We start from the raw sequence: 16,864 nt of genomic DNA, 5'->3' as shown, positions 1-16,864 counted from the left end.
TATGTGAGAGTTTTAATATTGTGAAGTATCACATAAATTACAATTATGACTGCAATTATTATTCTGACATCTATTAGCAAAGACCAACTCCCATATTTTTCCTGTTTATGAAAGTAGAAGGCGTTTTCCCAATAATTGCCTGCTTTCTCCCCCACATATCAAATCACATTAACATTAAATATAATAGGAGGACAGTGACAAGGTCACCGTGACATTGTTTTAAGCATGGCCATATCTTTAACCATTTCTGTTCATGTAAAGTAAGACTTGGCCCAGAATTGATGCTGTAATATCTAAAGTGCTTTCATAACCTAGGATAAACTGATTTAAAAAGTGACTAATGACCCCTTAATATGCCTTTATGAACACTTAGGAAATTTCTAGTACAGTGTGCATTCTGACAACTTGTAGACTATGTCAATATAAGATCTATATTAATTCCTCAGAGACAAGTAAATCCAGAGATGACATTTTGAAAACAGTTCAAATGTCAAATGGGAGTTTAAACAAAAGCAACTAGTTGAGAAAATTTCAGGCATATTTGGATTTCAGAAAGCTGTAAGCGCTTTTTTGTTACAAAAGGAATTCAGAAATCCCTGTGCAGTATCAATAAGTGACATACATTATCCAAGGCTTGTTCTTTTTTCTTTTCTTTTCTTTTCTTTTCTTTTCTTTTCTTTTCTTTTCTTTTCTTTTCTTTTCTTTTCTTTTCTTTTCTTTTCTTTTCTTTTCTTTTCTTTTCTTCTTTTCTTTTTTTCTTTTCTTTTTTTTCTTTTCTTTCTTTTCTTCTTCTTCTTCTTCTTCTTCTTCTTCTTCTTCTTCTCTCTCTCTCTCTCTCTCTCTCTCTCTCTCTCTCTCCTTAGGGCATTCCCATGTGGAAAGCACTCTTTTTGGAATGAATAATAATTTTCTCATTCCCCACTGTACCCTGGTGCCTACCTTAGTAGCTGGCACACAGTAAGTGCTCAATAAACCACACTAAATGCTGAATACATAAATGAGTAAATAGATGAGGAGTTGGTAACAACCTTTTCTTACTTTGAAGGATCGTATTTTCTTTTAATACAAATACCAGCACTATACTATGCTATGCTATGCTATGCTATACTATACTATACTATACTGTACTATGAACGGCCTTAAAAATTAACAAAACAGGGGATCTCTGGGTGGCGCAGTGGTTTGGCGCCTGCCTTTGGCCCAGGGCGCGATCCTGGAGACCTGGGATCAAATCCCACGTCAGGCTCCCGGTGCATGGAGCCTGCTTCTCCCTCTGCCTGTGTCTCTGCCTCTCTCTCTCTGTGTGACTATCATAAATAAATAAAAAAATGTAATAAAAAAATTAACAAAACATTTATTTAGGTTTGCTTCCTTTTGCTGGAGGTAGCCTGGAAGGCACAAAAGTACCCCAGCAAAAAATAAATAAAAGTCACTGCAGAGCCACCATCACTTTATTTGGTTAAGTCTAAGTAGACACAAAAAATGAAATTGTGCAATTGTAGAGAAAACCCTAGCAACTGTGACCTGTGTCTAAAAGGTTTGTTTTAGGACAAGGGGATGCCCAGTGAGAACACTGCTTTGAAGATACACCAACAATCTGAAGGGACACAAATGACTAGAACCCAAAAGGTTTTCTAATGGTCAATGATAAAACCTTCATAGCTTATACGAATTATGTAACAGAAATCTTATCAAAAGAAATTTTACTTACTTTCTTATTGTCTATGATTAATTTCAAAGAAGTGGGCTTTTTAAAATAGTTTGTTTATAGCAATTTTCCCTTAAGAGAAATGGGTCAGAGCTGTATGATCCCGCCCCCCTCCTCCCCCCTCAATGCAAGCAGTACAGGAGAAGAGAAAACCAGCATGTGACCCCAGAAATGCCACAAAGCCTGGGGAAGGACGCTATGGCACTTTCCCCCTGTGGGAGGAGCCCTCAAGGTCACCCTTTAGAGCCTACTGGTTCTCAACCTACTTACTATTCTAATACCTTATTTATATGATGTCTCAGCAGATGAGAAGCAGCAAATTAGAAAGCAGAGCCCTGGAAGAGAGAGGCATACTGATAACAGAAGTGAGTGCTGGCAAGCTCAGTGCAAGTAAGGAGACCCAAACAGTACTACATTTGATGGCCCCAGACAGTAATTAATAGTCCAAATGGAAACCCTATATCCATGACAGGTGACATAATTTGCAGAGCCCAGTGCAAAATGAAAATGCCAAGCCCCTCATTCAAAAAAGTATTAAGAATTTCCAGACAATGACAGCAGAGCATTAAACCAAGCATGTGGTCCTTCTGAGCACAGGTCCTATATGACTGCATAGGAAGCATGTCTGTGAAGCCAGACCAGCTTGTAACATCATGTTCAGCATGAGAGCCTGAGAAAGTGAAAGACACAGATAACAGGCTATGAAAAGCAGCACAGAAATATAGTTCTTTTTAAAATTGTTGTTTTGGCCCTTAGAATGTTGAATTTCAGCTATCTGGGAAAACCACTTGTGTATAATTCCTCCATCTCAGGAGCTACCAGATATCATTACAATTCCAACATGCGCCTTCAACGACCAGCTCAGGGTTCTCCCTCAACCCAGGTTTTTCCTTTGTTGAAGTGTTTTTGTCTGATAAACAGCCTGTTTGTTCTTTTGGGTCTGAGCAGTTTCCTATTTCCTCATGTTCCTCCCATGCCTATGCACAGAATCCAAAATCCATAAAGGCTTATTAAATCAGAGAGAGATGAAAGCACAAAGTCATTCACTAGTCATTATAACCCAGCAATGCATTAATGGATATCCACTGAAAACATGTCCACTATTTCTAAACATATGCATGTAAATATAAATCCACTGACTATATTTGATTAAGGTCTGATGGTGAGACTTTGGAGACTCTGACTATCAAAGCCCACTTTACACTGAAAGTCATTTCATTGGGCACTAAAACTACTTAAATACTAAAATTACAGAAATATGTCCAAATCTAGATTCATAATAAACCATTTTAATAAATATCCCTATTTCCCGTGCATGAACATCATTTCTTCAAGAGGAAAGCATTTCTCACTATGACAGAAAACAATTTAACTAAGTAAAAAATGAACAATTTAGTATGTACATAGCAAAGATGAAGTATGTCTTTATAAAATGGGAGATTTTACAGAGAAGAGAAATTAACTTAAGTGGTAGGAGGTAAAATTGGATTTGTCTTGCTTAACTGCAATGGCACCATATTTAAAAATGGTGCATTGGCAAAGGCTCAGCACTGTCGGCCTGTAATTGTCTGTTTCTAATGTGATGGATTTATTTTACATCTCCTCGCTCATGTTCTCGGATGTTTTCCTTCCTAAAACAACCAATAAATATTATAACCATTTATTATTGCCAGAAAAAAGTCCCATAAAGAACCTTAATATTATTTACTTAATCTCTTCATTTTAAAGCTGTGTGACAATAGCAATAAATAACAGTTGATGGTGAAATGATTCTAGACTATGAGATCTTAAAGGGTAGGGTCCTTGTGTTATCAGTCCCGGACTCCCTCTGCTTAGCAGAGTACCTGGTATACTATAGGCACTCATAAAACATAAATATGTAATATATATCTGAGACCTCCAACACATTTAATCAGACATACTCTTCATCAGTTTTCAAGAAAACAAATTCTGTTGAAAGGCAAGAATTTTGAGTGCATTTAATATTAACTATAATAGTTAATATTTATTGAACATTTTGTATAGACAAGACTAAGCTAAATACTTTATAAAATACATTAACCCATTTAATTCTCACAACTCATTATCTCCATTTTACTAGAGGGGAACCTGAACCACAAGAAGTTAAAAACTTGTCCATTGCCATATGGTTGGTATGTGAATAAGATGGGGCTCCCCTCCAAGAAGAAATCCATGCTTCTTATGGGTATATTGTGTGAATCTCACAGAGTGAATTCCTGGAGGACAGGTGGCTATCATGCACATCTTGTTCAATAGGCTAAGGATAAGCAGAGTTGTCTAAAAGACTATAATTCACTTTTCACAGAATTGTTGGCCAATTTTCCTGTGGAATCCTATAGATAAAATATAAAACAGTAAATATCTACCTAAGAACTATTAATAAAGAAAGACACGGCTTAATCCAAGCACATGCTGGAGACCACAAATATTTTAGGTCATGACCCACAGAATTTCATAAATGAAAGAGAAAAGGTAGTGGTCAATGTTCAAGCTAATGTAGATGAAAAATCCCAGAAATAACATGATTTATAATGACAAATAACCTTTCACTGATCTCTCCCCTAATTACCAAACCTACAGGCCTCTTCCAGTTTTCAACCTTTGTGCATCAACCAATATTAGAGAACATTTATTCTTTCTGTGTTTCTCCCCTGCTTGGCTTTCTACAGCAATAGTCTCTTATGGCTCCTTCCTTGCATAAAGAGAAACCCATTTCAAGCTCTGATGGCAGTTATGTGTTATTACTACAAGGTATGTTCGAGCACTTAAGGGCAAAGAGCACAGCTAAGTTTCACTAATACCAGACCCAGCCATCAGAAAGTCCTTAGGATCAAGCCTATCAGAGTTTGTCTGTCTGTCAGCTGTTTCATGCACACAGTCACCGTCTTAGTCCATTCAGGCTATCATAACAAAATACCATGTTTATGAGGCTGGGTGGCTCATAAACAACAGAAATTTATTTCTCATAGCTCTGGAGTCTGGAAACCCAAGGTTAAGATGCCAGTAGATTTGATGTCTAGTGAAGGCCCACTTCCTTGGTTGAAGACTGCACCTTCTATCTGTGTCCTTAAATGGCAGAAAGGGAGAACAATCTCCCTGGAGTCTCTTTTACAAGAGTGTTCAGTCTATTGCTGAGGGTGTGGCTCCACCCTCATGATGTAATTATTTCCCAAAGCCTCACATTCAAATAGCATTGCCTTGGTGATTTGATTTTAACATATGAATTTTGGAGAGAGATCAGCATTCCCCTACAGTCCTCAGTTTTATAGCTCCTCAAGTTTGCCACAGCCAGAGATTACTTCTGAATCCCAGCAACAAATTTTTGGAAGAGAGAATATCGATCCTAGTATCAAGGAAATAAGGGTTGAGGGTTAACACTCAGAAAAAAAAGGGATAATCTTGTAGGTTGGTCAGATATTTCTAAAGTTATTTACAACAAAGTATCTTCCCTGAGAGGACTCTTCACTTCTCACATTCTCAGGGTCACCAAGTTCTGAGTAATTATTTCTACATAGTTTTTCCCATACATATATTCGTTTTCTATAGTGCCATGGTCCTTGATAGACTCCAGGACTTAGTCAGAGATAGAGATGGTCTCAGGACCCTCCACAGCAAATAAATATCCTTTCTCATACCAACTCCCCATCAGTGCTAGGTTGAAATGGATGCAAAGTGTGGGCATAGTACAGAAGGCTGTTATAATCAATTAGTGATGTCTGTGATGGGGAAAAACAGTGTCAGCACGTGAGTCAGATGTTGATACTTTTGACTCAGGTTCTGATTCTTTGTTGACAGATGAGGAATCTGAGGTCTACAGAAATAAGGTAAACTTGCTCTAAGAGAAGTTAGTGGCAGTGGTCGGGCAAAAATCTGGATAACCCAACTACTACTACTAGTGCTCTTTCCAAGGCATCTTGCTATTTTATTCTTGGGAAGTAGACATATCTAAAATAGAGAGAGGGGCTTCTAGGAGCCTAAGAGAGCCCCATCACAGTCCACTTTTCAGCCACAACCTAGTCACATACATGGAAGTCAGCAGGGCAGAGGGACACAGTCTCACAAGATGAAAACTTAATTGATAGGTAAAGTGTTATACTTATTTGTAGTTTGATATCACCAACCTCCTAAGGCCTTAACCATACAGTGTGGATGCTGATTTAGCTAAAGCATTCTACCCATGAAAACATCGTCATTTAACATTTATTGAGAGTTTACTACTTGCTGAGTACTTTTTAAGCTACTTTACACGTATTAACTCATTTAATCTTGGTGGCAAGCCAATTCATTAGTTACTATCATTACTCCCATTTTCATAGAACAAGAAACTGAAGCTCAGAGAGGTTATGTAAAGGGCCCAATATCACGTAGCTAAGGAGTGGTCAAGTTGGGATTCATATGCAAAGACATCTGATTCTAATGTCCAAGCTCTTGAGCATTACTCCACTTGGTTTCTCTCCTTTCCAGCGTTATTATGAAGCCTAACTATGACAACACATAGCAAAGTGCTTAAAAAACATTTGTCAGTTTGTTACAACATGACATGACTGCCGAGATGCCTGGGTGGCTCAGTGGTTGAGTGTCTGCTTTTGGCTCAGGTCGTGATCCCAGGGTCCTAGGATCGAATCCCACAGCAGGCTTCCTGGAGGGAGCCTGCTTCTCCCTCTGCCTATGTCTCTGTCTCCCTCTCTCTGTCTCTCATGAATAAATAAATAAAATCTTAAAAAAAAAACATGACATTACTGCCATCAATAACTTACTACATGTTGGTTTTGGAATTTTGTTAGAGTTCCATGTGCTTTCCTAGAATAATCTACCTCTAGGTGAATAAAATTTATAGATTTCTGAAACACATATATCTTTTTGTAAGAATGTCAAGAAGCTAGGAACAAAGTCATACAAAGATGACAGAAAATCACAAGACCAGAATATAAAGTGGTAACAATACTAAAACTGGACTTTGGCTCTCAAGGTTAATGATGAGACTACATTTCACCTGGTAGTAACTTCTCATGTAGAAACTTTCAGTACTTTGAAGGAACTGTGTTTCCAGAGAATCAGCTTTAAAAGACTAAGAAATGACAATTTTTTTTTTTTTTTAAGAAATGACAAAATTAACAAGACTCATGAGATCCGGATTTGTGAGGGACACTGAATGCCAGTCAAGAGTAACTTCCATGTGGCCCCACAGGCCCCAAGGAGTATGAGAGCACCATCAGAGGATGATCTTCCAGAAGTCCTGAAATACTCAGAGTGATGTAATGTCACACCAGTTTCTCATCAAAACCCCTAGCCCTTTCAGAACTACCAAATAAATAAACTTAAGTAGAACATAAGTACTGCAAAATAAACTAAAAACAAACTATTTAACTAATGCCAGGCTTGACTAGCATAAAAATTGCTAGAAGTTTTAATATTTGGTCTAGGAAGCAGAGCACTGAACTAGGGATCTGTGACCCTTACCTCTCTGCATTACCCTCACCCCTTTATGAGAGCTCAATCTTCCCATCTGTACCCCGAGACTGCACCGTATAGTAGTTTCCTAGGGCTGCTGTAACAAAGTACCACAAACTGGATGGCTTTAAACAATAGAAGTTTATTAACCCATAGCTCTGGAAGCAGAAGTCCAAAATTAGGGTGTAGGCAGGGTCATGCTCCCTCTGAGGACTCTAGGCCTTCTATGATCCTTCCTTATCTTTTCCTAGTTTCCAGTGGTTGCTGGCAGTCCTTGTCATTACTTGGTTTGTGATGTCATTACTCCTATGTCTCCAACTTCACATGGCTGTTTTCTGTGTTTGTGTCTCTGTGTCTAGTTTTTCCTCTCCTAATATGGATGCTAGTTACTGAATTAGAGTCCACCCTAATACAGTATTACCGAATTTTAACTTGATTGTATCTGCAAAGACCCTCTTTCCGAATAAGATCACATTCATGAGCACAGGGGAATTAGGATTTCAACATCTTTTTAGGGTGGGGAGGACACAATTCAATCTGTAAGACACCTGTTTTGAAGTGTGCACCTAATCATCTGCAAGATTTCCCAGATCCAAAGTTCTAGGCTCATTAAAGTGTTTATTGAATTTGCTCCCATTTTTCAAATTAGATAGCCTTTGTCTTTAGCACTATGGATCATTAATCAGACAAACCCTAGTTTTGCACCGACCAGCTGGGTGACCCTGGCAAGTTGCCCACAGTCCAGGGCTCCAGTTTCTTAAGCTAAGGGAGATGATACCAGCATGGCTGGGGGCACAGAGCAGACCTGTGCTTTTGGGGAAGGTTCCTCTTCTCACCTTCCTGTCACATATCTGGGAGAGAAAGGCACACACCCAGGCAGTATCCAGGAGTCTCCCTAACGATGGTGGCGAAGAATGTAGAGGAGCAAGCAGCGGTTTCAATTAAAATTCACTGTTTCTTTCAGAACAGAAGAAAGTAATAAACCAATGCAGTAAATTAGTGCTGTGGAATTAATGCCCAGATAGACGAAATAAAAGAGAAATTTATGACCTTAATCAATCTCTTAAAAAAATATATACATATATACAACTCCATCATCTGCTTTATTTACACCCTCCCAAATAATTCTCAGTAATTTTCAGCAGCAGCTTTGCCAGCAGCTGCTGGCTGTGTATCTAGGAGCGTCACCCCTCCTCCATGCCCCTTCCTGGTGGGTTAGCAGGACACAGAGTGACATGGAAGAATGACCACCAGCCCCACTGAATGACCAACACCTCATCCCTTGGGAGGCACTTCTGAGCCTCTTACACAACTAGTGGGTCCCGAGCCAGGCAGCAGCATCATTCTCTTCCCTCCAGGACTGCCTGCTCAGTCCTCTGTCCCTTTTACCAAAGTTCCCCATTCCTGATTGTCATTCAGTTTTATAAAATCCTTTTCCCAAGTAACAGTTGTATTAACTCAAAGATCTGAATCTCATAAATGGGTGAAACAGATACTGTTGCCCAACTAGCAATCCTGTCCATTGAAACTTGACTTAATTTGGCAGGGGCAGGGGCAGGTCAATGATTTCCTTCATATTATTAATGGGGCACCAGTTTTCACTTCACTAAGTCTTTCCAATCCTATGTTGTATCTAAAGATGGAGATCTGGGACACCAGTCGAAGTCCTCACAAATCTACCAGTCGGCTGGGGCTTGTGAATGAACACTGCATACTTAACAACGGATGCCAAAGACCTCAGAGAGCCTTCATCTAGGTACAGGACTACAGAATCCTCAGTGGAAGTCAAAAGGATTTTTTTTTTTCTTTTTCATCTACCTTTATTTCAAGGAAAGAACAATCCCCATATTTATCCATCAGAAGGCTGACATTAAGCAGAAATAGGATTGGAGCTGTAAAAGTATTTTAAGGGAATAAACCCTGGGAACCTTAAATAATTTCTTCATGCTATCTTCTGAAAAATGCTGTTCAAAACTGACTCTAACGAAAATTCTGTTACAGCCAAATCCTCTCCAAATAATGAGCAGAGAAAAAGATAACTGTATCCACATTTATTTTGTTTGAAGATTTGTTATTACTTTGTTCTTTTCCTAATGGATTTGATTTCAAGCATTCAGAGAGCCTTTAAAAAACAAAGAACTCAGAGTCAGAGGGCAGCTCTAGATTTCTTTCTATTTTTATTTCATTGTATTATTAATGATACATATGCATGCATATATATATGTAGATATAGGTATAGATGTACACACTTTTTTTTAAGGTTAAAAAATCCATCACACCTTCAAACCCAGACATTCATTTTGTACAGGATGCTTTGGTAAGGGCCATATGGAAAAGAATCCTACAAAATATTCCATACTCATTCATCAGTTCTCAACACCCAGGAGACATTCAACAATGCCAGGAGGTATTTTGACTGTCACAACTATTGTCCTACTCAATAATTCATAGGACAGCCCCCACCTTGAGACTTGTCCAATCCAAAATGTTGACAGCACTGAGGTTGAGAAACTCTGAAATTAGCACTTACGATCTTAACCAGCACACAGACAAAATCAAGCCACAGGAAGAAGAGCCAGAGTTCACCACAGGAAAGAGCATGTTCTCCCTTGTGATGGCCAGCCCTGACCAAGCCCTCTGCACCCTCATAATCCCTAACCCCCATCCTTCCAGCCCATAGTTGTGAGTTGATCAAATGGGGAAACCCACAGCCTCCCAGGGAACGTAATGACAGTGTAGGAAAATTCCCTTTGTCCTTGTTCATTTGGAGCACATTCACAGGGATGCAAAGGTCACTGCTGAATTTAAATAACCCCCCTGTGATAAATCTGCATGAGCCCGATTTGTTCTACTGGACTTGTTGGATTAAATGAACACAATTTAATGTTCTATAGGACAAGGCCTCCTTTCATGGCTGAAAGAAGGAGCGAGGGTGATTTACAGTTTCATACATACTCATTCGCTACATTATCTGCTTTGTGCCTGTACTTATGAATATCAACTCATCATCTAGTGGCCATTTCTACCCATTCAGGAGAATTTAGCTTTCCATTAGGAAGGAATAAGGAATAAGAGACGGTAACAAGAGATTGCCATAGCATTCAAGCTGAAGAAAAAGCACCAATATTTGTACCCTTGTCCCTCACCTTGTGTTTTTTTTCTTTTTAATCTCTGGTTTTATATACAAAACAAGGTTTCCTTCTGGTTTCCAGGAAAATGTAGTTTCCTAAGCAGATTACCAACAAACAGGGCCATGCATAAAGATAAGGATTATGTTACTTGATACTAAATTATTTTTGAGTACCACTATCTTATGAACTAACCCTTTTTTACAATGACATACTAATATCCAATGTTTGTTTATTCATTAAAGTAGGTCTGACCTCCACTTAGGAAGAACTTCTGCTTCATTCCATATAATTGGAAACAATACAATTGCATTCAAACATTATATAATGCAGATTTTTATTAACCACAAGTCTTACGAATCAGTGATATTTTCTTCATGGATGATTAAAGAGAGTGGATTTTCATTTCTCTCCACTTCATAAAATACAAAGTATAAGCCAGGTTATGAGAGCTGATTTGGGGGGTGGGTAAAGAGACTACTTGGAATGCATAGTCACACCTCAAAATTCCAGCAATGTGAGGCAAGAGTGAATGGATAAATTATAAGGTAGGCTACCTTGTCCTCAGGTAAATCTCTCAGCACAGTGTTACTTCCCTCTTTTGTTTCGTTTGGGTACTGAAGTCTAGAGCCTTCTAACGAAGTTCTCCAGGAAAGCAACATCAGCCTCCCTTGGGAACTTGTTGAAAATGCTCCACCTCAGGAATCTGTAGCCTAACAAGATAGCCAAGTGATTATTATCATGTTGAAGTGTGGTTTAGACTTTTCCTTCTGTTACCTTTCCTGGTTATTTACCCACTATGTCTTACACCATACATCAAAAGACATGCTGATAGTATTTGGAGTTGATTAAAAAACAGAGGATGTTCAGTATTTTAATAAGCTATCCCCCCCAAAAAAAAGACAAAACGAAAAACAAAAACAAAAACAAAAGCTATCCCTCCCATTGAAATAGGGAAAAAATGTCTAAATCCAAAGATAACAATGGATGAGGGTAGAATTTGAGGTACCTCTGCAGCAGACACACTTATGAAGAGGAACTCTTCCTCTCTACCCACGTGGTGGGCAGGGCAGCTAGTCTACCCACACATAAAGCATATTGCCGTCAGGTTTATCCCAAGATGTTCACAGAAAGTCAAAGGGAGTTCAGCTTTCTCATCACTCAAACACAGATAGAGATGCCAGTGACCAAAGCATGGACCAAAAGGAGACATATGTCACACTGCAGGGAGGAATTCAGAAAGCCTAATGCCCTAGATAATTGATTGGCAGAAGATCTGGAAAAAGCAAGGATCACCTTCATAGACAGGGGCTTTCAGTGCAGCATATGCTAATCCTGGTTGTATGCTGAGCAGAGGCAAAGGAAAACAGAAAGGGATCTTTTTATTTATGTTTTTTTCCCTCCAAAAGTATTAAGTTGGCCTCCCAAAAGAAAGATATATAACCCAAGGCTTTTAAAAATCCAAATATTGGGACGCCTGGGTGGATCAGAGATTGAGCGCCTGCCTTTGGCCCAGGGTGATCCTGGAGTGCCAGGATCAAGTCCCACATCAGGCTCCCTGCATGGAGCCTGATTCTTCCTCGGCCTGTGTCTCTGCCTTTCTCTGTATCTCTCATGAATAAATAAATAAAATCTTAAAAAAAAAATTTTTAAAAATGAATAAATAAAAATAAAAATCCAAATATCACCAAAGAGAGAGAGAGATACATATTTGTTACTTCTAATGTCTTACAACACTCCAGACATTTATGAATCTTTTAAAATTCTTTTTCTAATGGTATAATGCCTCTCAAACTAGCTTAAGTAGCAGCAGATGGGCTTTCAAGGTCAGCTTAACTTGCTTATATTCCCAAGGTAGTTTTCTGGCTCGCTCTCTCTCTCTCTGCAGATGGACCCATTCTTCCGGGCCCACTTCAGATCTGAGAAGTCCTTGCCCCAGGCCCCCTCTGACATGCTACCCTTTCCACAGAGTTTGACCATTTATTTCTTATAAACTGCCTTACATTCTTTGCTAAAGTACATTGTATGTGTGATGGTCCTATTTTTCCCATGAGAATAAATTCCCTGAATGCAGAAACCATCTCATGCCTCTGTTATATCTGCCATCTTGTAATACCTGAGGTCTAAGACAGCAGTAGACAATAGTGCACAACACACTTTCTAAGCCTGAATGGAAGGTTCCAGTGCTATACAATATGTAATGAGGAAAAACACTGCTGTCTTTCAAGTATGCCTTCCTCAAAAGACAGTGGAATTGTGAAGTACCGTATGTGCCACTTACATAAACTTTATTCTAGTGGGGAATACAGGATGATTAATAATAGTAACAACAACAGCTAAAATCTAGTGAGTGAGTGCTCTACTACATGCTGGCATGCTTGTACTGGGCTAAGTGGTTTCCATACTATAGATAGAACTAAAATAAACATTCTAAAACCCTAGAGGAACTACTCACACCTGTTCCCCAATTGAGACTGGATAACTAGTTAATGGCCACCTTGGATTTTGTTACAAGGGCTAGAAGCAAGCATTTGCGTTCCTGTTCACCCAAAGAGGCAAGTGGACACCAGCCTGTTGGGTGTCTCCAACTCAGAACACTTTGGTAGGGCTCTGGTTACTTATGAGCTGAGGCATACATACACAAAGAAACTGCACTGGATTGAATTCAATTGCTTAGCATGGGTTCTCTGTACAGGTCAGAAAGGGCCTCAGAGTGGTACAGCTTTTGTTTTTACTCTTAAGCCACAGAAATTACTGAGTTTTTAGTAGAAATTACTGTGGTTTTAGGTCTGGTAGGGAAAAAATAGCATTTTGGGTAGAGAATGCTATTCAGTAGAGAAATCTCTCCCCCTTCTTGGGTCTGGGACATCCGTTATCTTCTGCAAGCTGTGGAACATAAGTATTGACATTATTTGACTATGCATTAAAATCATTAAATCTTATTTATCATGTATCACATTGCCAAAGCAAAACAAAACTATAAATTTCAACTCGACCATAAAGGAAGGAATGAAAGGTCAGTTTACTAGAGTCTACATCCAATTGAAAAAATCGGAAGCAAAGATCTTTAATAAGTATATCGGTTGGATGCATCTCCCACTTCATTAATAAAGAATGTTACATTAACATAACTATTTCAGACAAATGGTTTTAGAAAGACAGGAAGAAATGCTAAAGCGTGAAGTGTCTCTGTAGAGAGTTTTGAGAGCTGACTACAGACTGTTCATTGGCAGCGTTATACTCAGAGCAACGTGCTTCACAAGAATTACACCAGGCTTGCAGTTCTGTGAATCTTAACAGAAATAAGTATAGTGGTAACATGATTCTTCCAGAGCTTTGTAGTTTACCAACAACTTTCAAACACATTACAACTTTCTGTCTTCATAAATAAACCTCCTATGTAGTAAGCAGTATCATTTTCATTTTACAGATAAGAACCTGAGGTCTAAGGAGAATGAATGATGTGTCCATAAGCAGAGGTAAGGAAGTCAAGATGGGGTACCACCTTTTATTGCATTTTCAATATTTCAGGCACTATGCTAAGCATTTCACATAGGACTCCTATTTTTCTTCCAACAATCCTTGCTCTGTAATAGATATTAGTCACTTTGTTAATTTCATGTGGGTCCCAGGAAGGCTTGGGACCCATATCGTACGTTTGTAACTGTTACTAGATTTTGTTTGGAAACTAGTAGGCACAATAATAAATGTTCAGTGAGTGAATAAGTGGACAAACAAAATCTAGTGTTTTCTTATCATGTGCTTGAGAATTACAAAGTAATGCTATGTATTTCTTTTAGACAATTAGAAAAGTTAGTCTAAAATGTCATTCCTGGCACAAATGGTTTTTTAAAATCTATGGCAAGGACAGAGAAATTATAAATCTAATTAAGGCTATTATTATACATGATAGGCTAAATTGTGATAATACAAGAGTCTCTGAAAATTCATGCCAACTTCTAAAATCTGCATAAAATACAGCTTCAGTTACTTGAGTCTCTATGTTCTTCTTTGCATGTAATGTACAGCCTACATTCTTCACATCCAACCCAAATTCTTCCATGTGACTTTATTCTAAAATCTTTTCAGTGGTCAGAAGAGGAAGAGAAGAATTGAAACTGCCTTTCTGCAGTGTCTTTTAACTTCTCAAAAAGAGGGTGGTGGGCTCACTATGAATGACTCAAGTAGCAATGGAATTAGAAGGAAGGCAGAAGGTGATGGGTGGGGTTCACATTCCACAAGGGCTGTGAAACGTGAAGACATCTGTGCCATGTTTTTATTGCGACATTTTTCTTGTATTTATCCCCTCTCTCCTTCAACTTTCTGAAGTATCAGAGTTCATTTCTCTGCCACCATATTACCCAGAGCCCTTGGCTATAGTGAGAAAGTGTATCAGGAGGGGCTTTCCACCCAGCTCAGGTCCTTGAGCAGTTTATCCAACTTAACACAGCTCTGAAAGGTTGAGCTAGTCTCCAAATCCCCAAGTCTTCTCTTTCAAGTTCCAGCAGGCTTCAATATGACCTTGATAGTGGACGACCACTCTTTGTATAATAATGGAATGCAAGTCAATTCCTGATTCAACACTCTTAAAATGTGAGAGTCCCCCTAACAAGAGGACTAACATACTTATAATTGGAGAAAATCAATTATTTCCTAAAACTTGGCATCCTTTCCAAATTAGGTTCATGGGAATCTGACATTTATAAAATACATGGGGTCAGCTGTATGTTTCCTCTTTAACAAACATCAACAAAAGAAATAACTATCAACTCTATTAGGAAACCTGAGTATGTCCGCACCAGCAAACATCAACTAGTCTAGCTTTTGACACTGTCAATTCACTTGCCCAGGGTGAAACAGCAATGCCGTCTTTTTTGCATTCTTCTAAATTCCAATTAATTCAAACAAACTCTATCTGCCACAACTCTCACTGAGGGTTTGACTCTCTTTTTCAGATTAAACAAGGCAAATCACAAGAAAGCAAGAAACCTCTGAGACCTTCCCAAGTATATGTAATTGTCTCAGAATGCGTTCCTCCAAATTTGATACCTGCCCTGCCTGAGCCTTAGCCAACAAATTGTAGGGCTAATTTCTAGAATTTTTTTTAAGCAAAAGATCCAAAAACTTAAAGGTGGTACATGTTATGTAAAAATTGAGACACTGGAAGTTCTTCTAAATATTGACACTACACTCACGGGTACTACAAGAATCATAAAAAATCTGGGGCTTAAATTTAAGGCTTACAGGAGATCATTTACAACAAGCTAGATGAAAGTCAAGCAAAGGAGAAGCTCCTAGAAGTAAAGGAGTCACAAAGCCAGCTTATCCGCAGAACCCAGCCTGGGCCAGTTTTTTCCCTCCCAAGAAAGACAAAGGGGACAGTTGGCCTTCTGAGTGGCTTGGGAACCACTTTTATTATTATGAGGAAAGCAAATCTAAAGCTTTTTGTGAAAGCCTCTAATTTCTATTTAGATCAGTTCACCTTGGCTCAGCTGAAGTTAAAACACACCAACCAGAATATACCAAGTAGAATGGTCACCTTTTCAGAAACTACCCACAGAAAAAAGAAGAATGTTGTTCTCTACATCATACAATAAGTCAGAGGAAAGATAAAATGATCTAAATAAACAAGTGTCAGGCTGATGGGTTTAAAAGCTGGGCAACCAATGGAAAAAAGTCATATGAGCATTCCCTTACCTGTTTTGGTATTGATGGCAAAAAAATTCTGGGGATTCCCACTTGTAATCCTGTATGTCAGTTTCTCATTGGAACTGGAGTCAGGATCCTCAGCTTGGATCTGAATGACAGATACATCCTTTGGAGAGTTTTCCATGACAACAGGATAATAAATAGGTTCTGAGGTCAGGGGGGCATTGTCATTCACATCTTCAATTTCAATGTAGACCTCAATAGTAGAATAAAGCGGAACAACGCCCCGATCTGTGGCATACACGGTCAGCCAGTATGAACCCGTTGTCTCTCGATCAAGAATGTCTGCAGTAGAGATGACTCCTAAAAGAAAAGCAGAGAGACTGCTACAGCAAAACATTAAGTAAATTGTCCCCACTTCAGGGGGGCCTCACTAAATAATCTTGGCATATAAAAAATCCTTAATGTAGGACTCAATTAAGATGTTTCTTTTTATGTAAGAAAATTATTTTCTGCAAAACCATACTAAGTAGCTATCCTACCATTTGAGAAATATAATAACATTCACAAAGACTATTTGAATTTGGAGGAAGGGATATCTCAATACATATGCACGTACACACACACACATAGACACACACACACAAACAGAGAGAAGACAATAGGGAGCCATGGGAAGAGAGTAGGCCAGAGGTCAAAATACTTCCAGAGATGCATGGGAAGTCAGGGCACTATCAGGTCAATATCTCCATTTGACCTTGATATTGAGTTCATTGCTTATGCAACCGAAAGCTCTCCCAGGGTAAATTATTTTATTTGTTCATTCACAAAAATGAAAAAGACCTTTCAAATGTTCTTTTGCCAGTTAGGATGGAAAATATTTTGTATGCAAAGATGTAATAAGCTT

General features: G+C 38.7%; 1 protein-coding gene across 1 annotated transcript in view; it reads right to left on the bottom strand.

Moving 5' to 3' along the window:
- The window catches only part of FAT3 (FAT atypical cadherin 3), a 650,121-nt gene that overhangs the window by 334,413 nt on the left and 298,844 nt on the right, over positions 1 to 16,864 (bottom strand). Inside the window, 1 exon segment of the mRNA XM_041730335.1 lies at positions 16,006 to 16,320. Within this exon segment, the coding sequence (XP_041586269.1) occupies positions 16,006 to 16,320 (315 nt within the window).

Source organism: Vulpes lagopus, chromosome 15, assembly GCF_018345385.1.
Source record: "Vulpes lagopus strain Blue_001 chromosome 15, ASM1834538v1, whole genome shotgun sequence".
Lineage (NCBI taxonomy): Eukaryota > Metazoa > Chordata > Mammalia > Carnivora > Canidae > Vulpes > Vulpes lagopus.
This window is presented reverse-complemented; position numbering and strand designations above follow the sequence as displayed.